Source organism: Bubalus kerabau, chromosome 17 (assembly GCF_029407905.1).
Source record: "Bubalus kerabau isolate K-KA32 ecotype Philippines breed swamp buffalo chromosome 17, PCC_UOA_SB_1v2, whole genome shotgun sequence".
NCBI classification, from domain to species: domain Eukaryota; kingdom Metazoa; phylum Chordata; class Mammalia; order Artiodactyla; family Bovidae; genus Bubalus; species Bubalus kerabau.
The window spans coordinates 65,439,040-65,460,660 of record NC_073640.1 but is presented as its reverse complement, the minus strand read 5'-3'; the positions used below and the strand labels follow the sequence as shown (position 1 = coordinate 65,460,660).

The 21,621-nt window shown below is 45.1% G+C and overlaps 1 protein-coding gene across 1 annotated transcript; it reads left to right on the top strand.

The window, feature by feature from the left end:
- Window positions 1–754: 754 nt before the first annotated feature.
- ZNF331 (zinc finger protein 331) lies at window positions 755–12,792 on the top strand. The gene is given in 6 exon segments (XM_055552269.1): window positions 755–867; window positions 3,071–3,142; window positions 6,390–6,475; window positions 8,369–8,504; window positions 10,976–12,254; window positions 12,256–12,792. Coding segments are annotated over 4 exon segments (1,476 nt in total). The 5' UTR covers window positions 755–867; window positions 3,071–3,142; window positions 6,390–6,466; the 3' UTR covers window positions 12,308–12,792.
- Window positions 12,793–21,621: the final 8,829 nt, after the last annotated feature.

Genomic DNA, 21,621 nt, shown 5'->3' with positions numbered 1-21,621 from the left:
TTAATCAGCTATAAGTGTAATTTGTGCTCAGCCCTGTCTGACTCTTTGCATCCTCATAGACTGCAGCTTGCCAGGCTCCTCTGTCCTTAGAATTTTCCAGGCAAACAATACTGGTGTGGGTTGCATTTATACTCCAGTATAAATTAAAAAGGTTTTTTCTTTTTTTAAGTAGTAGTAGTCGCTAAAGTCGGACACGACTGAGCGACTTCACTTTCCCTTTTCACTTTCATGCATTGGAGAAGGAAATGGCAACCCACTCCAATGTTCTTGCCTGGAGAATCCCAGGGACGGGGAAGCCTGGTGGGCTGCCGTCTATGGGGTCGCACAGAGTCGGACACGACTGAAGCGACTTAGCAGCAGCAGCAGTAATGATACTAATACTAAAATGAGTAATAAAAGAAAAGAAATCTGAACGGCTGGCAGGGCTCCCAACATTTACAAACTCTGCGACTCTGCAATACACTAGGTCGCAAGTCTTGGGGGGGGGGGGGGGGGGCGGGGCACAGCTCCTTTTTATACGCAGGGAGGGATGCCTTCTGAGGAACCGTGTGTCTTACCTGAGATGAGAACTACACTTCCCAGAAGGCTCTGAGGCACAGCTCTAGTGGGGCCGTTGCGGAATTGCATGCTGGGAAAAAGAGCCCATGAGCTTTCAGCTCCGCAGATTCCCCGTTTTTTGGACTACGTTTCCCAGAGGGCTCTGGGGCACGAGCCCATTAGCCTCGTCGGGAGTTGCATGCTGGGAGATGCGCTTTCTGCGCGTCGGTTTTTTTTTTTTTCCAAGCTCTGGTTTCCTGGCGACGCTGTCCGGAGTTAACCTGCACGCCTGCGCTCCCTCCCTGCCTGTTAGTTGTTGGGCCCAGAGCGGTGAGTAATTAGCATCCAGGGAGGAAACCTGAAGTGGAAGGCGGTGGGCGGTGGCGGTGAGGGAAAAGGCCAAGAGCCCCGAAACGGAGCGTCGGCCTGTGGCTTCGGGAGCCGCTGCGGAGGGAGTGCGAGCGTGTGCGTGTGTGTGTGTGTGTGTGTGTGATGGGGCTCGGCCTTGTCTACAGACTAAGGTGCGCGTGGGCGTCGGTGAGGGACACGGGCCGGGTCCCTGCCGTTGTGACGCACTTGCGCGTGAGTGTGTGAACGGGGGAGGCGACCCGGCCCCATCCCCGCGGCTGTGCCCCCCCACCCATCCCCGGTGCGTGTGAGCCTCGGGCTCGGACGCCTCCGCTCCGCTCCGCGTGAGTTCCACGCGCGTGGGCTCTGGCGGGGACGGCGGGGCTGTGAGAGCCGCCTTGACGTGTCTGTGGGATTGGCGGAGCCGGGCGCCGTGTCTCTGGCGGGGGCGTCAGGCGGTGTGTCGCAGCCGCGGTGTGTGAGTTTGTTCAGCTGTGACAGGTGCAGGCTGGCCCCCGGGTGTGTGGGCACGGATTGAGTGAGCACGGGGAGGGGGTGTGTGACGGTATCACCTGTAGCTCCGGTGTCTCCGCTGGTCCCTCCGCCCTCACGTTCCCACCGTGCAGTACTTGAGGGGGCACAGCGGCCTCCAAGAGACGTGGGAGCCCGAACCCTGTAATGAAAAGAAAATGACAGGAATTGACACAGGTGTCGTCATGAGATGGCGACAGATGAGCTAGAGGTGCCGTCCTTCTAAAGTCCAGGCCACCTCAGTGACAAGATGGAAGGGTCTCGGGGTGGAGGGGGGTAGATTCTATTTTGGAAGGGAGAGGTCCTTGACCTGGGAGGTGCGGGGACGGGGTGGCGGGTTACCCCCAATTAGTAGAGCCTAGTCTCCCGGAATCTCTGAAATATATCTGGGTGCACCCTTCTTATTTTTGGTGCTTTTTTTTTTTTGAGTATAATTGCTTCGCAATGTTGTGTTAGTTTCTGCTGTACAATGAAGTGGATCAGCTGTAAGTATACTTATATCCCCTTCCTCTTGGACCTGCCTCCCATCACCCCCTACCAGTCCCACCCCTCTAGGTCATCACAGAGCACAAAGCTGAGGTCCTGTGCTATACAGCAGCTCCCCACTGGCTGTTTTACACTTGGTAGTGTGTATAAGGTAAGGTAAGTCACTTCAGTCGTGTCCGATTCTGTGCGACCCCATAGACGGCAGCCCACCAGGCTCACCCGACTCTGGGGATTCTCCAGGCAGGAACACTGGAGTGGGTTGCCATTTCCTTCTCCAATGCATGAAAGTGAAAAGTGAAAGTGAAGTCACTCAATCGTGTCCGACTCGTAGCGACCCCGTGGACTGCAGCCTACCAGGCTCCTCCATCCATGGGATTTTCCAGACAACAGTACTGGAGTGGGGTGCCATTGCCTTCTCCGGTAGTGTGTATATGTCAGTCTTAATCTCCCAGTTCATCCCACCCACCTCTCCCTGCCCCAGCTCTGTGTCCACATGTCCATTCTGTAGGTCCCTGTCTCCATTCCTGCCCTGGAACTAGGTTCATCTGTACCATTTTTCTAGATTCCACACATATGCATTAATATATGATAATGGTTTTTCTGACTTCACTCTGAGAGACTGTAGGTCCATCCATGTCTCTACAAATGATCCAGTTTCATTCCTTTTTATGACTAATATTCCATTGTACATATGTACCACATCTTAGGTGTGGTCTTGGAGGGTATTTTTTCTCTCTCTCTCTTTTTTTTTTTAGCTTTATAAAGACTTATGCTCTTACCCAGGGTTGGGCCCATGCTTTCCTTAAAATTAATTTTAGCTCTTTAATTAGATTTTTCTGTGCGAAGCTCACTGCTTAAAGACTATTCTCTTTAGGAAGACTGAAAATATCTCTTTATGGCCTTTAACTATGTAACTTCTATTTTTCAAGACTGACACAGCTTTCTCTGAAAGGGTTTGGTTCAAAAATACTGGTGTGAAATAGCTGAACTTAAGCAGACAACAAAAAAGTACAGTTATGTATCAGGGAGTGTAGTTTTTGGTTTGCCAATTTAGTCTTTGAGGAAAGCAATTACTTCATTTTGAGACTGGAAATAGGAGGGTATTTCCTGATGTAGTCTGTGCTCCGGAAAGGCCCCAGTGTTTCATTCTGTCCTTTCTTTCCTCCAGGCCAGCTGTCCTCCAGAAAAAGCATCCTGAAGAAGAAGACAGATTATCACAGATCTTCACATCAAGTTCCAGGTGAACTTTTTGTTTAGTAAATGACCTGAATCTTTAGCACTTAAGAATATTTGCTTTCCTTGACCTGAAATGTCCTCTGTATTAACTCAGTATTTGCTTCCCAAGCAATTGTGCAGGTGTCTTCCCCATTGACCAGCCCTCTCCCATGAGTACTCACGTATTCAGTAGGCAAATTGTTCACATCCTCCCGTGTGATCTTCTAAGAATCCAATAGGATTGAGGGATACTACTGGGAGGTTAATGTTAGCAGTTTTAGCATGTGATATGGTAATATAATATCATTATGATATTAATTTTTAGGTGGAATCAAAGGCTACATATCTTTGGTCTTTTGCACAGGACTGACTTTCAGAGCACAGTAAGAAAGGAGAAGGGTTTGATTGTTTTAGTCAGTTAATGACAAAGTGTTCAGCTTTGTGAGGTTTTTTAGAATGGGGTTTGAGCAAAGGTCTTTGTCATTGAAGGCAAGGTTTTTTTTTTTTCCCTCTAGTAATCAGTAAATAGAAATTTGTTGTATCAGCTAGGTTTTATTTGAGGTCTGACAGTTTCAGTTACATCTTTTTACAAATGGTGAGAGGCAGTATGGTTTGATGCTGATGTGGGTTCTGGATTTCAAGCAGGGTTTGGCAAACTTTTTCTCTAAAGGGTCACATATTAAATATTTGTGCTTTGTGGGCCACATGTGGTTGCAAATTGTTCTTTTTAATAGATTGTATTTTTTAGAACCATTTTACTTTTTTCAGTTAGAACAGTTTTAGTTTTACAGAAAAATTGCAAAGATAGTACACAGAATTCCCAGGTACCCTGCACCCAGTTTCTCCTATTATTTACAACTCATATTAGTATGGGATATTAGTTATAATTAGTGAACCAATTCTGGAACCTTACTGTTGACTGAAATCCATGCTTTATTCAGATTTCCTTAGTGCTTTTTTTTAAACAGTTTTGACTATGTTTATTTATTTATTTTTTTGTTATTATCTGGCTGTGAGGCATGTAGGATATTAGTTCCCCCACCAGGGATCGAACCCTCACCCCCTGCAGTGGAACTGCCAACATCTTGACCGCTGGACCACCAGGGAAGTCCCATGGGTTTCCCTAGTTTTTACACAGTGGTTTTCATCTGTGGGATCCTGGGATCCCATCCAGGATACCACATTACATTTCATGTAATGTTGTCATGTCTCTTTAAGCTCCTCTGGGCTGTGTTGATTTCTCACACTTCCCTTGTTTCTGACAACATTGGTGGTTTTAAGAGGAACTGGTCAGGTATTTTGTAGGCTGCCCCTCTGTTGGAATCAGAGGTTTTCCTCATGAGCTTATGGATTTATGGGTTTGGAGAGTTCTGGGTGATGTACCCTGAGAGCTGCTAGGAAGAGGGCTTCATTCTCATGATGTCAGATCATGACTAAAGTACTTCCAACTGACGGATTCTATGTGTCAATAAATGAATTTATTTTCTATGTTTTATACCTTACATATTTTCTTCTAATAGCGTTGCATGCAACGAGAACACTAGCAAGGTTAGGTTATTTAGTGTTTATCTACAGGACACTGGCTGAAGGACAGATTCAAAAGCAGAGCTCACCCTCCCTTCAAAACTAAGACTAAGCAGCATCAAGGTACTTATCAGTATCTGCGGGGCATCTTGGCATTTTAGCCATTTTTTTCCCAGTCAGTCCTCCAACGTATGTGGGAGGATGTAGACATCACAGAGTTGGTTTAGGTATTAGGAAGTAAAAAGAAATGAGATGTTATTCAGATTAAAAAAAAAAAAAATCCCCAAAATAAGTTATTCAGAGATATTTCTGCAAGTTCAAGAGGTCCCCTTTGAAAAAGAGAGTGGAACTTTATCTTTTGAGAATCTGTCTCAACATGTATGTGTGTTTATATCTATATAGATACAGATATCTTGATTATGGTGTGTATTGTATATGAATATGTATATATGCATATTGAGAAACATCATTTCAATAGCCTGATTTTCCTACTGACAATATACCTGAAAAATTTTTCATGTCTTCAAGTATTTCTTCTGACTTAGCATTGAATAGCCCTCTAGTACATTTTCACTTTGATATTCTGCATGTATTTATGCAGCCAGCTTTGCTGGATTCTGAATGCCAGACCCTATCTGGGTAGTTCTCTCTCCGCCTTGTCCACCTGCCAAGTCTTGGTGACTTCACCCTGTCCAGAGGCCGGAAGAGCTCGAGTTGGCATGGTGCAGCCCCTCCCACCCTGGACGGTGTGAATGACCGTAACGGGCCCTCTGCCCAGAGTTCCCCAGCCTCCATCAGTGAAATTTGAGGGCCTGGTCTCCACACAAAACCCCCATCCAACGTCACACCAAAGGCAGGTTCAGGAGCTTCCCTAAACCACCCTGAGGTTTCATAACTCAGGATTAGAAGGGACTCCTGGAACTCACCAAACGCTGCTCCATTCCCGGTTGCTGTGAATGACAGGGCAAAGATGCAGACTAACAGCCGCCAAGGAGGCAGGCGCACAGGGTAAGGCCCAGCAAGTTCCCACCCTGGGGCTTCTGGTGCCTTCTCCCGGTGAAGTCAGGACGCCAGCTTTTGTGCCAACATCAGCAAGTGACAGTATGCTCAGAGTACTGCCAGCCAAGAAAGCACACCTGAGCTTCAGTGTTTGGAGTTTTCACTGCGGCTTCATCACATGGACATAATTGATTGGTCCTGTGGACGTAGGTGATTGATTTGTTGTCCAGATGTTGATCTCAGTCCCCAAGTCAACTCATAGCCCGTGACCCATGGTCTCCCCATCCCACCCATCACCTGAGTGGTCTTCCTGGTGTGGCCATCTCCCACCCTAAGGTGTGGTGTGGCCTGCCCCTACCCACAGCAAAGACATCCCTGTTATGTGCAATGTCCATTACCTTTCAGAGGCAGAGAGCCAAGGCCGCACCTCTCTTTGGTCAAGGCCAGATTTTCAACCATATCCCCCACCAGGGAGCTGGCCAGGAATCTTCCCACTCCAGTGTCAGATCTAATTTCAAGACATAAAATAAGAGCTCCTCTGCCCCATCAGCTGGGTTTCCTGGAGTTTCAGGGAGAACTTGATTTTTCCAGAATCCTTTTAATCTTCTCTAGGTGTGTTTTTGAGGGGGAGCTTGTAGGGGAAGAAGATGGGGTTCTTTGGCAGCAAAGGTGGAGGAGTGAGAAGGGCTGTACTAAGTCATTTGGGGACCAGGGTGCACTTATTTTCATGCCTCATTTTCCTCTTGTAGATCTGGGCATCTCTGGATTTTGTGTCTTCAGTAAAGGAGACCCCAGGAGCACTGATCAGTCCTTGAATTCTAGAACTATGGCCCACGTGAGTATGTTTTTCTTTGCATCTTGAGTTGTGATGTCTGGGTCCTGTGCCTACTTCTGTGAAATACTGTGAAGCCTCCTGCCCAAATGAGTCCCACCGAAGACCTGTTCCTCTGCTCTTCCTGCTCCAGCAAATAATGATACCATGTAGCCCTGTGCCCACCTCTGTGGCTAAAGTTTTCACTGAACCCTTGAGCTAGTTACTCAGTGTCTCTCCTCTGCTCACTTTTTTTGTCAAGAGTAATTGCAACAATGGAAGCAGAAACTACCTTGAGAAATATTTGAGTCAGGTCCACAATTTGATGAGTTCTAGATGTTGGTCACATATGACCACATGAGATTCCTCTTTTACCTCCACTGATCTTCCCAGGCTCATCATCCTTTACGAAGAATTGGAGTGTGATAAGCCCTGGCTCAGATCATGTTCCTGTCAGGGGACCCAGGAGATGAATTTTGTTTTAAACAGACCTGTCTCTGTGTTCCCAAATCATTTGATACTTAGTTCCTCTAAATCAGGAAAAAAGAAAAGGCAGGGTTAGTGGATGATTAACAGGTAAGAAGGTCATTTCAGGTAAAAGTAATAGATGATCATATACTCCTGGAATTGGGGAACTTAAGACATTTGACTCAATCTAAATGTGTGACTGTAATAATTCAGTCTAATCCGTTCATATTGACAGCTTACAGTGAACAGTGTCAGATTTGTGATCTCTGAAGAAGATTTAGCTTCAGGATCAGGGACCAGGCTTGATCACTCAAGAACTTTTGTGTAGTAGAGTTTTATTAAGAGACAGAGAAGCTTCTGACATAGACATCAGAAAGGGGATGGAGAGTGCCCCCCTTGTTAGATTTTAGCAAGCTGTTTTTTGTTTGTTAGAAAGCTATTAATCAGATAAGAGAGACACCTCAAGGCTGAGGGAGTTTCACCAGCCCCTCTTCCCACAATATGCATTTTTGAGATAGAATAGAACAGGTGTGTCATCCCCCAGCCATAAAACAATTGATATGAATACTGGTTTGTTGAGCTGTTATCAGCCCAAGGTTTGAGAAAAGAAAAAAAGTTAGTCTTAGGTGGAACCATTTTGAAGAAAGGCAAATTCCAAAGCAAATACATAATTTCATTAACATAGCTTAAGAAAAGCATTTCCATAAGAAAAGCACATTGGTTAGCTCAAGGTTTGAGAAAAGTTGAGTTCTGGTGGAACCAGGTGTCATCATGGCAACACAGAATTTTAAAAGAAACGTCCTTTTAATTTTGTATAGACAAGGAAAAAAATCTGACACTTGTAGTTTGTTTCTTCCTGCCGCTTCAGGGAGAGATTAAACAGTTGCAGCCTGTTTCCTCGTTTGGAGACCCCTGGCCTTCTTGCCTGTTACCCTCTCAATATGATGGAGTGAAAAAAAACAAACAAACTGCTTTTGTCATCACGAAGGCCGACCTCGTAAAAGATAACCTGTCAAAATGATGAGCCTGAAGCTTGAAAACCTTCAAACCTGCAAGCCTGATTTTCTAAGATAAAAGATTTTATATTCAGGAAGCAAACCCCTGGCTTTTTTTTTTTTCCTTTCTCCTTAAAGAGAACAGAAATGCCATAGGAATGCACACTTGCTGAGAATTTATGAGACAGGCATGTAGCAGGCCCAGTACTTGTGAACAAGAGAAACCTGGGCTTGTTTTAGCCATTTCCTGGCAGAATGGCATGGTTAAGAGTTCCCGAGGGTGTCGATTGTCTTCCTTGCAGCAGGAGGGGCTAAGCGTTAGTCGCAGTGGTGATGTCTCTGGCCCCCACCCAGGTCCCAGGCTTCTAATCTGCTCACTGTGTCCACCCCTGCACAGAGTAGGGGCCTCCCTCCCCCTCCTTCATCTTCAAGTTATGTCCTTCTGCTCCACCAGGGACGCAAGGGTTTGGTGACCTTCTCAGATGTGGCCATCGACTTCTCGCAGGAGGAGTGGGCATGTCTGGACTCCAGGCAGAGGGACTTGTACTGGGATGTGATGCTGGAGAACTACAGTAACCTGGTCTCACTTGGTAAGTTCCCTGCCTCAGACAACCCAGACTCTGTGCCCGCACCATCAGCTCCCTCCACGGTGAGCTTCAGGACCACCTTTCAAGAGCCTCATTGAATTTCTTTCTTCCTGCTCCCAAGGGACATTTTGATCTTTGTCCAGTTGGAAATGGGCATCACGTGTACACCTCTACCTCCTCACCCATAAGCAATCTTCCTATGCTGTCTGGCCCTCATGTAATTATTTCTCTTCCTTAATGACCAAAGGGTTGATTAGGGTTATTTAACTTATGAAAATAAATGTATTTATTTATTTCATGACCATCTTTGGAGAAACCAAGCTTCATGCTATGAGCCCACGTTTACACCCAGATTGCTGTTGGTAGTACTGTGGGGACCCACCTTTAGGGAATACGGCCTGACACATGACATGAGTTTCTCTAGCATACCAGCCTCTATAGATGCGAACTGAACAAACAGAATCCATGTAAAAACACACTGAGCATATTCCACTCCCTACACACTGGACCTGAAGTGAGGTTGAAAATTATAATCTGTGAATTCTGAGTTAAACACCAGATGACATCATCTTATAAACATCTAAGGAAATTTCTTATTTGTCTGTTAGCAAAATAACAGCCATAATATGCATGGCTAATATTGTGCTTAACTATATACCAGGAAGCATCCTGAGCATAGTGTGTGTGTGTATTAATATATTTCATCCCATTCTCACTAGTTTATGAGATAGGAGCAGTTATTATATTACTATAGATCAGTATGCTAGGGCACAGGGTGACTTGGTCAGTCAAGGAGGCAGAAGCAAAAATGGAACCTAAGGTTTCTGGCCCCCAAATGCATCCATCCATGCCCCAGGATTTGAGGCATGTTGTATAGAGGCATGTTCTACTTGCCTCTATAAGCTTAAAACAAGACCCTTTATCTACCCAGCTGGTTTCCTCTTTGTCCTCCAATCCCTTCTGTTTCCTGAAGTCTTTTATCATTTTGACATTTAGATTGTGACACATTTGACTGAAACGCAATCAAAAAAATCTTGAGCCAACAAGTTTTTTCCCAAGTTCTGCCTCTTGTGGCATTTCTCTTCTTTTGAAAGCAAGACATCTCATTTCTATGCCAGACACAATGCTCTTATGGAAGCAAGAGAGAGAGCTTTGATGGTTGAGGGGGAAAGATACCAAAACAGTGTAGAGCAGACCTCGGGCAGGGAGCAGCTGCCCCCCTGAGGTGTTTGGGGGGCTCCCCACAAAGGTCTCAGGCCCAGGGCCTCTGAGGAAGAAGTTACCACCTCAAACTTGATCTTCACCCTGTTTCCCTCCCAGTTGATTTTCCTTCTCATGTTTCACCCCTGTTGAGAGACAAGGGCATAGGAAACAGGACTTTGTGCCATCGGTAGTTTCTGAAATGTGGTTATTTTCGTAGCTTCATGTGCTTTCTTCATTATATATATAATAATTATTATTTTTGGTGATACTGCTTCTTGGGTGCTCTGTTCTTCCATCATGAAGCAACATCTGCTTGTGTCTCTTTTTGTGTCATTAACAGTTGCTGACACTCAGTACCAAGATTCAGTATTTCATTGGGGTTCAAAATGATGATATTCTATTATTGCCTCTTCATTTGTTCACTGTAATAATTCTTTAAAGAGAAACCATGATCCACCTGCTTATTGGTGGTGTAGTGAAACTGCTCATGTTTAAAGGTAAATCTTTGTTCTTTTAAGGAAAAAAAGTATTCACTTTTAATAACAAAGGGTTGGTGTCCTAGCCTGCTCTAAGTTGGCCATTTAACATTTTTCTAGTGTCTTTATGAACTCATGAATTTAAATGTTTGATGTTTTGTAGTCCCTTGAGTTAGCATCTTTATCGTTGCTCAGATTTTTCTAAGCATTGCCTCATAAATGTTTCACAGTCTTATTATTAAATTTAGTTCTACACATCTTTTGAATGTTGAATCTTTGTATCAGGAATTACTTTTAATGATAGTACGTGTGTGTGTGTATATATATATATATACAACCATCCAACTATATCTTTTTGTTTTTTACAGTCACAGTATATTTGATTTTCTTGGTTTTCCAGGCTTGTCATCACATCTACAAATTGTGATCTTTTTCATCTTCATTTTTGAGATTTGTCCCTCCAGGTTTTTTTGTTTTTTTGTTTTTGCTTAATTGTTATAGCTGATAGGAAATAGTAGCACTATTAATAATAGTCAGTGCCTTTTGGGTTTGATTTTAGCAGGAATGTCTCCAGTGCTTCCTCATTAAGTATTGTGATGCTAGACATGGAATCTGCATCTTAATAAGAGCTCTAGGTGATTAATATTTTTCCCACTGGAGAAGTTTTATTTCTGTTAGAGAAGGTTTTGGTTTGTGATTAGTTTTGGTTTTGTTTCCTTAAAAAATAACAAAATATGTTGGATTTTTTTGTTTTTGTGTGTGTGTGTTTTGGTTTGTTTTTTTTTTTTTTTCCAGATTTGGAATCACCATACGAGACCAAGAGTTTACCTTCACAAAAGAACACTTATGGGATGAATTTTTCCAGACGGACCTCAAATAGAAAAAGTAAATCCCGTGGCCTTGACTGGACATGTGAAGGTGAGCTGGACAGATCACGGGCCCCTCAAGAGGGACGTGCCAGTCAAAGGATAATCAGCTGTGGGGATACCCCTGCTTATAGAGAAAGCACCCCTGTTCGGCCACAGCAGAGACTCCCTAACAGGGAAAATTCCTATGAATGTAAGGAATGTGGGAAGGCTTTTAGCCGAGGCTATCAGCTTACTCAGCATCAGAAGATTCACACAGGCGAGAAACCCTATCAATGTAAAGAATGTAAAAAGGCCTTCCGTTGGGGCAATCAGCTTACTCAGCATCAGAAAATCCACACCGGCGAGAAACCTTACGAATGTAAAGACTGCGGGAAGGCCTTCCGATGGGGCTCGAGCCTCGTGATCCATAGGAGAATCCACACTGGAGAGAAGCCTTACGAGTGTAAGGACTGCGGGAAGGCCTTCCGGCGCGGCGACGAACTCACCCAGCATCAGAGATTCCACACCGGTGAGAAGGACTACGAGTGCAAAGACTGTGGTAAGACCTTCAGCCGGGTGTACAAACTCATTCAGCACAAGCGAATCCACAGTGGCGAGAAGCCCTTCGAGTGTAAGGACTGCGGGAAGGCCTTCATCTGCGGCTCGAGCCTCGTGCAACATAAGAGAATCCACACGGGGGAGAAGCCCTATGAGTGCCAGGAGTGCGGCAAGGCCTTCACCCGCGTCAACTATCTCACCCAGCATCAGAAAATCCACACGGGGGAGAAGCCTCACGAGTGTAAGGAGTGCGGGAAGGCCTTCCGTTGGGGTTCGAGTCTCGTGAAGCACGAGAGAATTCACACGGGGGAGAAGCCATATAAATGTACAGAATGCGGAAAGGCCTTTAACTGCGGCTACCACCTCACTCAGCACGAGAGGATCCACACTGGCGAAACGCCTTACAGATGCAAAGAGTGCGGAAAGGCATTCATCTATGGCTCAAGCCTCGTCAAGCACGAGCGCATTCACACGGGATTTAAGCCCTATGGGTGTCAGGAGTGTGGGAAGGCCTTCAGTCACGGCCACCAGCTGACACAGCATCAGAAAACCCACACTGGTGAGAAGCCCTCTGAATGTAAGGAATGTGGAAAGGCCACATGTAACCACGGAAACCACCTTGGAGACCATGAGAGGATTCCCGCCGTTGAAAAGCCTTTCGTGTACAAAGGCCTCCCTTCAACATTCGTTTCTTCCACGACATGAGGAAGATTCGTGTTGAGAGTGAATGCAAGGAAGCCTTCACTGGTCGTCCTTCTGCTTATAGACTATCAGAAGTCATGTGAGCGGTGAATTTGGAGAAATCGCTTTTTCCTATTGATCACAGCATACTCAGCTGTCAGCGGTTATCTCCTGGATTAGGTTAGTTTCAAGGAGAGCATAGAAACCTTCCAATACCGCTTCATCTCTGTCGTATTTCAGATGTGTTCTAAGGTGAAACTCTGCTAGTGGAATGTATGTGGGAGAGCTTTTCTTGTGGCACTTACCCCAACCTGTTACCACCACCCTCCCACCTCTCACTGCCTGAGAGACACTGGAAAAATGAGCTCTTACCCGCTGTGCTTTATTCGTGAAGTGGGGCTAATCACACCTAACTAATACTGCTGTCGTGGTGATTAGATGAGTTTGGTACATGTGAACTCCCTGAACATGTATCTGGAATATTGTGTAAGCTCAATAAATATTAGCTGCTGTTGTTGTTCTCATTAGCATTAGCGTTGCTATTAGTTATTACAGGAAGACATCCTGTAGGAGCAGTGAGTTGAGAAAAGTCTATCAGAGTTCCGTAAGAAAATATAGGGACTTCCCTAGTGGTCCAGTGGTTAGACTCTGCGCTTCCACTGTGGAGGATGCAGGTTCAGTCCCTGGTCAGGGAACTAAGATCCCACAAGCCACACGGTGCACCCCCAAAAAAAGAAGAAGAAAATAGAGGAGATTGCCATATTGTGGGGGTGGGGAACGTTTCTTAGTACACAGAAAACTCAACGGAAAATGAAAAGTTATTAAGTTGGAATTTATTGAAAGTTCGAAGTTCTGGGCATCGAGTGGCATCATGAAGGTGATGAAAAAGCAAGAAGCAGACTGGAAGAAAGACATTTACCTAAATGTGACGAAGGATTCACAAAGGATAAAAAGAATTCTTCAAGTCAATAATAAAACAGCAAGTCAATTAAAAGGTGAAGAGAGGGGCTTCCCTGGCAGTCCAGTGGTTAGGACTCCATGCTTTCACTGCCGAGGGCGTTGGTTCAGCCCCTGGTTGGGGGACTAAGATCCCGCAAGCTGCACAGTGTGGCCAGTAAAAATAATAAATACAAGGTGGAAGGAGACTTAGGTAAACATGTAAGATCACCAAATGTCAAATAAGTGGAGATGAGTTAAATGTCATCACTCCAGGGATATGCAAAGTCAGATTGCCCTGGGAGTCACTAAACACCAGAATGGCTGACATTGAAATTGCATATGAGCCAATGTCTTTGCTGAATGTTCACACACAGGCTGTTGAAGGAACAGAAGCAGCACACTGGGCCTTTCCAGGTCCTGAAGGTCCCAAAGCAGGGGCTTGGGGGTGTTGGGGAGGCCAGTGCTCCAGGATGCAAGTGGATTTTCCCTGGTGGAGGGGCTGGGGCCCAGGGTCAAGTCCTGAGTGTGGAGGGAGCAGGTAGACTCAGAAGGGACCTGAGCTGTCTTATGAGTTATTCAGTCACTCGGTTGTGTCTGACTCTTTGCAGCCCCATGGACTGCAGCACACTAGGCTTCCCTGTCCTTCACCGTCTCCTGGAGCTTGTTCAAACTCGTGTCCATTGAGTCGGTGGTGCTATGCAACCATCTCATCCTCTGTCGTCCCCTTTTTCCACCTTCAGTCTTTCCCAGCATCAGGGTCTTTTCCAGTGAGTCAGCTCTTCTCATCAGGTGGCCAAAGTATTGGAGCTTCAGCTTAAGTATCAGTCTTTCCAATGAATATTCAGGACTGATTTCCTTTAGGATGGACTGGTTTGATCTTGCCGTTCTAGGGACTCTCAAGTCTCCTCCAGCACCACAGTTCAAAAGCATCAATTCTTTGGTGCTCGGCGTTTATTGTCCGACTCACATCCATATGTGACTATTGGAAAAACCATAACTTTGACCATATGGACCTTTGTCGGCCATCTTAAGAGGGCCAGTCCTAGGTGAAGATGGGGGTTGACTTGGGGAAAGGACTTGAGCCCGTGGTGGGGAATCTGAGAGTCTGGGTGGGGGGGGACTATAGCCCACAGGAGTGAGTTTGATAAGCTTGGAGCAGGGCTCACAGGCATGGGTGGTGGAGCAGCCAGAGTTCAGACAGGTCTGGGGGACTGGAGAAAAGGAGTCCTGGAGAGGGAGCCTTTGAGAGCTGGAGGACTCGAATGCCATGGATGAATACAGCTTGGGAGACCTGGGGTGAGAGCTAAAGCCAGTGGGAGAACTGTGGCACAGGGTGGCTGGGTGGTTAGAGTCCAGAGGCGTGCCCTGTGAAGGCCAACAGAGGGTCCCAAACCCAGCTGAAGTAGGGTTTATGTGTGGCATATCTCAGCGCTGTGGTTACAGCTCCATTAAAGCTGTTTTGTCCTTGGGTTATGTATACCTTAAGGGCTTCCCAGGTGGTGCTAGTGGTAAAGAACCCACCTGCCAACATAGGAGATGTAAGAGACATGGGTTTGATCCCTGGGTCAGGAAGATCCCCTGGAGAAGGAAATGGCAATCCACTCCAGTGTTCTGGCTTGGGGTATCCTATGGACACAGGAGCCAGGGGGACTACAGTACATGGGGTTGCAAGAGAGTCAGACATGACTGAGCGACTAAACAAAAAATCCTTATCTTCATTTAATCCCTATCTTCATTTAATGAAGTTTATTTGCAAATTCCTCTGGCGCCATCTGTAGGCTGGTTAGAGTATCTTCATCAAAAGGAGACTTGATTACCTGCCTTTGGACAGAGCGATCTTTGTGTGTGTTTACTGCTTAATTGCTTTCAGCTCAAAATAAATTTTATGTCAGGTATATTTTAGGTTGATGTACCTGGTTTCCTTCAATTATGATACAGGCATTGTTTTCAATAAAGAAAGACATGAAGTATTTTTGTATATGTTCTCTTTTTGTATATCATGCCGTTTTATATAGTTTATGCATTAGTTTAATTTAGGTTTGTTTGCTGTGAGTCGGTGTGTGTGTGTGTGTATGCGTGCTAAGTCGCTTCAGTCATGTCCAACTCTTTGTGACCCCATGGACCAAATGACAGCCTCCTCTGTCCATGGGATTTTCCAGGCAAGAATGCTGGAGTGGGTAAGTCAGTCGCTTCTCCAGGGGATCTTCCTGACCGATCAAAGGGTCAAATGCATCTCTCCTGCATTGCAGGCGGACTTTTTACCACCTGAGCCACTAGGGAAGCCGCACAGGTACATGTATCACTGTCACGCGAGTGTATGTTCCTCGGTTCTTTGTTCCGTCACAACAAATATTTGGAGTGACGGACATTAAAGCACCCTCGGCGGATAGACCGTGTTATAGCTCTCAGGTCTCGAAAGGACCATGTTATAGCACTTCGACAAATCAGTGTTATATCTCAATGCTACAGCTCTATTTTATTTAGAAGATAGAAGGAAAATCCATCTCTGAGGCGTGAGGACACGTCAATCCAAAGAGAAGAGCGCCCCAGCTCGAGGTGGGGGCTGGGGGGGCAGGGAGAGAGAAAAAGAGAGCTAGCTTTGGCTCCTTTTTATATGTTTATCTCTTCCTGGGTCTGTCCTATGTAAATTGGGCCAGCCCGGAGTGTTGTTTGTTTTACCTGAGGTCCTCAGTCTGGTCCTCGGACCTTCTTTTGTTCTATTTTCGCGGGCTTTTCCCTTCTTTGTCTTTTAACCACCGCCATTTTGGACTCCTTTTCCCTGTTCTACCTACCTAACGATCACCATCCTATTTTCCGTGATGTCATTTGTGGAGAGGACTCAGAACAGGAGAGCCTGGAAGCCCCGAGGACTGTGGGGTTAAGCGTAGCTGCGTTCACAGACAGATAAAGGGAAACCTCTTATCCTGGTCACTCTAGATGGTGGCAGCTACAAAGAGAAATAAGCAACAGAGATCTCAGGGTGAAGAGCCAAAGGAAAATGAAATGTCCCTGGGACCCAGACAGCCCTTCATGATAGCCCTTCATAACTACCCTTGGAATCCTTTCGAACACTTGTCGATTGTAATATTGCTAGAGCATCTGATATTTTCAGATGTTAAAGTCTCTAGTGAATATATATATATATATATATATATAATCAACTTACTGTTTTTGGAAAGGGTTTACGCCAGGTGGCACTAGTGGTAAAGAACCCGGCTGCCAAAATAGGACACTTGAAGAGACGTGGGTTCCATCTCTAGGTGGGAAAGATGCCCTGGAGAAGGGGACTAGCAACCCACTCCAATATTCTTGCCTGGAGAATTCCATGGACAGAGGAACCTGGCGGGCTACAGTTCATGGCGTTGCAAAGAGTCGTACATGACTGAAAGCGACTTAGTCTGCACGCACACCAGGGAAGGACGTTACCATAACAAAAGAGAACCTTTTGGATGAATTCAACATTCTATTATTTTCCTTTGCTGCTTCAGAATTTATAGCAGGAATTGATGTGTTCTAAGATGTATTGACTACTTCCCTGACTTTGTGTTGACCATAAAAAAGGCTGAGTGCTAAAGAATTGGTGCTTTCAAATTGTGGTGCTGGAGAACACTCTTGGGAGTCCCTTGAACAGCATGGAGATCAAACCAGTCAATCCTAAAGGAAATCAATGAATATTCATTGGAAGGACTGAAGCTGAAGCTCCAATACTTTGGCCACCTGATGCGAAGAGCCGGCTCATTGGAAAAGACCCTGATGCTGGGAAGTATTGAAGGCATGAGGAGAAGGGGACATAGAGGATGAGATGGTTGGATGGCCTCACCGACTCAGTGGACATGAGTTTGAGCCAACTCTGGAAGATGGTGAAGTACAGGGAAGCCTGGCGTGCTGCATAGGGTCTTTCATGGGGTGGCAAAGGGGTCGGATAGAACAGCATCCCTGTCAGATAAAGTGCAGAAGAGTTAGTGAGACGAGCTCCTCCACTGTCTGCCAGTAGGGGGCGTGATAGGATACGATGTGGCCTGAGTGCCTTTGTTGGCAATTTGGATGGCTTGAACCTCAATTTCTCTATAAGAAACTGTGAACACGTTTCTGCCGGTAGGAAACAGAAAAGTTGAGAGTCCTGTTTACCAATTAAGGTTTATTGGTGGCTTCCCTGGTGGTCCAGTGGTTAAGAAATACATCTTGCAGTGCAAGGGACACTGGTTCAGCCCCTGGTCTGGGAAGATCCCACATGCCTTGGGGCAACTAAGCCCGTGCACCACAACTACTGAGTCTGTGCTCTAGAACCTAGGAGCTGCAACTGCTGAAGTCCAGGTGCCTTAGAACCTGTGCTCCACAAGAAAAGAAACCACTGCAATGAGAAGCCCACACACAACAACAAAGACCCACCATAGCCAATAAATATAGGAAAAAAAAAAAAATTATTGAACTATTTAAGCAAACTTCCCATGTTTAAACCTTCTTCTCGGGATATCAATCCGACAGACCTTGTGCTTCTAGAAGTTCCAACCCCAAATGCTCACACTGTTTAGAGGTCTCAGGTGTGCTGGGTGTGGTATCTCTAGCTCAGGGCTACTGAAAATGGATCTTGGGAAAGCAGCATCAGCACCAGCAGGAAACTTTAGTTAAAGACTCGTTTCACGGGTTCCACCTCAAACCTCCAGATTCATAACTTCTTAGACTGGGGCCATGATCCCAAAGATTTTCTTCATTTTCAAGGTTCAGAAAAAAACCATTCAGCCAGGTGGTGTCCCATCAAGATCACGTGACCAGTGTTAAGAAATGACCTCACCGGTACCCTCCTCACAGACTTCTCAATTGGCCCTGTGTGAACATCAGTGTGGCTTTTAGGAAGTGGCTCTAGGGAATTGTAAGGGGAGGCCCAGGTTAAGCACATGGCTTTCTGGGTATGATTGTGAGTTCAGACCATGCTTTAGTCCGAGGACAGGCAACAAGTTCTACTCTCCATGGGCTTTGAAGGAGCAAGTCAGTGCAACCCACACACTGCATGTTGGCAGAATTTGTGGGGGTATTTATATGAAGAGAGAAGTGTTGACAACAAGGAAAAGCCCATAGATTGATCACATAGGAGCTGATTGTTCCCAAATCTCTCCTGAGACAAAAGACAGGAGAGTGTGGCCTTTTCAGCTTTTCAATGTCCTTCTGCCTGTAGGTATGTTGGGAGCAGGCAAGGAGCTATGCTGACACCTTTGAAGGCGCAATCTCACGAATCTATTGTGATTCTTCCACATAACCTTGATGAGAAAATGATCCAGGGCAGGAGGAAGAAGAGGAAGAAATGGCAGCTTCTCAGGTAAATGTCCTGCCCGTGGTTAGAGACTGGGTTTGCTTTTCCTCCTGAAATGTCATGGTTTGAGAACCTGCAAACCTATATCTACTTTTGGTGTTCTTGCCTAGGTAGCTTGTTTTGAAAGTGTATTTTTAAACTTTTATTTATTATGATAATGAAGACCCAGCCCTTTAGACTACTTTTTCTTACATCTCCACTGTTTGCACCCAGGCTCCCTGGGTGATGAAGTCCAGGTGCCTTAGAAAAAGCAGGATGGTGGGATACCAATATCCCACCCCATCCCAGTGGGTATCTTAGATATTGATCCCTTCCTGTGTTGATCTCTCACAAAGGCCGTATTTTCAATACTTGAAATTCACTCATTCATACTGAGAATTCATCATTTTGCTTTGGCTCCATCCCTTCATTCCTTCTGGAGTTATTTCTCCACTGATCTCCAGTAGCATATTGGGCACCTACTGACCTGAGGATGAATTGCATGATGAATTCTCAGTATGAATGAGTGAATTTCAAGTATTGAAAATACGGCCTTTGTGAGAGATCAACACAGGAAGGGATCAATATCTAAGATACCCACTGGGATGGGGTGGGATATTGGTATCTTAGTGAATAAGGGGAAAGTGGAGTCATTTCCTTACATCTGGATACAACATCAACTCTTTAAAGCTGGAATAAGAAAGCGCACATATAAACAGGATGACCTTAGTGGTCCAGGATTCTTTAGAAAGTTCTGAAAAAAATTAGAGACTATACACTGGTAATAAAGACTCAACTATTTAAATGCATGGTTAAGGATACAGAAAAAGAGTAGTTATCTATGGATTTAAATTTGCATAAAACATTTTTTTAAAGATAGATTGATATTTCCTTATTTTTGTCAAAAATACCTGAGCAGTGACAATGAGTCCTCTTGAGTGTTCCAGTCACCTGACACCAGTTTATCCCCTTACACCTGAAGTTCATGATTTAAGTGTTTTCTGTCAGATTCCCACACTTATGAAGTTCCTGTTTCCCCCCATTATCTTTAAAACAGATCTTGGAAAGATTTAGTGAGGGATGGAGAAGGCAATGGCACCCCACTCCAGTACTCTTGCCTGGAAAATCCCATGGGTAGAGGAGCCTGGTAGGCTACAATCCATGGGGTTGCGAAGAGTCAGACACGACTGAGCCACTTCACTTTCACTTTTCACTTTCAAGCATTGGAGAAGGAAATGGCAACCCACTCCAGTGTTCTTGCCTGGAGAATCCCAGGGATGGGGGAGCCTGGTGGGCTGCCGTCTATGGGGTCGCCCAGAGTCGGACACGACTGAAGCGACTTAGCAGCAGCAGCAGTGCATAAGCTATCCCGGTTAATATGGAAACTCCATTTCTTCTCTTTGCTCCTAGTTGGCTTTGAAATATGAACAGGCAATTGTTTTAGTAGAGATACTGAGTTTTGTAAGCAGAGCTTTTCATGAGTCAGGTCACGTTCTTTCCCCTTATAGATTATTATAGGTATTGAGTATCATTTCCTGTGCTAGCTGCAGATCCTTGTTGGTTATCTATTTTATATATACTAGAGTGTATATGTTAATCCCAAACTCCTAATTATGTGTATTTTTCTAATGAACGGGTCCCCATTTTGGAGTAAAGGGAGAATCCCTGGGCTAGGTGTGAATGAATGAAGCAGATGACACAGGTGAAAGGTCTAAAGATCACAGAGGAAGCCAGATTGATTCAGATAGTTCGGGGAGATTGGCTTCACTAGAAGGATTTTTCAGAAGCCTGGGTTTATTTCTGTCAAAGAGGGACATGACACCCCATTCTGTGCTCTTAAATCCGCCATGTGTTCTTCAGCTCCAGTGGTTTTCCCTCACATTCACTGAGAGCCAAAGCCTTCCCTCTGGACTGTGAGGATCTGCATAATCTGGCTGCTCTTCCACTGTTTGAGGGGACCTAGGAAAAGCTGCTAACAGTTCTGACAAACTCTGTGTTAAACCCTTTAAAAATTTTTGTGTCTGCCTCAAGTCAGAAAAGTGTGAAGACAGTTGAGGAGATCCTGGGACTAGTTGACAAGATTCCGGAAATACTAGGGAAGGATATATGCTTCCTGCTTTCTAATTTTCAATAGACTCTTAAAACATAAGTCTCCAAAGTTCAGACTCAGGCATTTCATCAGAGGGTAAAGCACCTTAAAATCATAAAATGTAATCCCCACTTTCTACTTCCCAGTTTTCTTTTACTTCCTACAAACAGACATTACACAAATCTCCACCACCCCTGAAGCTCTATCAGGTCTAAGCCCACCTGTGGACTTCACTTCACTGAACAGATGAGAAAACATCAGAGTTTAGTTTGGCTCCTTCCTGCACTTCTCCACAGCTGGTGTTCAAAATTTCCCCAAACCCAAAAGTAGATAAATGGGAGGTGTGTTTTGATGCTTTCATTTCTTGCATTTTTATTAATACCTGTGCCCTCAGAGAAACTCCTCAGGTCAGTAGGTGCCCAATATGCTACTGGAGATCAGTGGAGAAATAACTCCAGAAGGAATGAAGGGATGGAGCCAAAGCAAAAACAATACCCAGCTGTGGATGTGATGTGATAGAAGCAACGTCCGATGCTGTAAAGAACAATATTGCATAGGAACCTGGAATGTCAGGTCCATGAATCAAGACAAATTAGAAGTGGTCAAACAAGAGATGGCAAGAGTAAATGTCAACAATCTAGGAATCAGTGAACTGAAATGGACTGGAATGGGTGAATTTAACTCAGATGACCATTATATCTACTACTGTGGGCAGGAATCCCTCAGAAGAAATGGAGTTGCCATCATGGTCAACAAAAGAGTCTGAAATGCGGTACTTGGATGCAATCTCAAAAACAACAGAATGATCTCTGTTCGTTTCCAAGACAAACCATTCAACACCACAGTAATCCAAGTCTATGCCCCAACCAGTAACACTGAAGAAGCTGAATTTGAATGGTTCTATGAAGACCTACAAGACCTTTTAGAACTAACACCCCAAAAAGATGTCCTTTTCATTATAGGGGACTGGGATGCAAAAGTAGGAAGTCAAGAAACACCTGGGGTAACAGGCAAATTTGGCCTTGGAATACGGAATGAA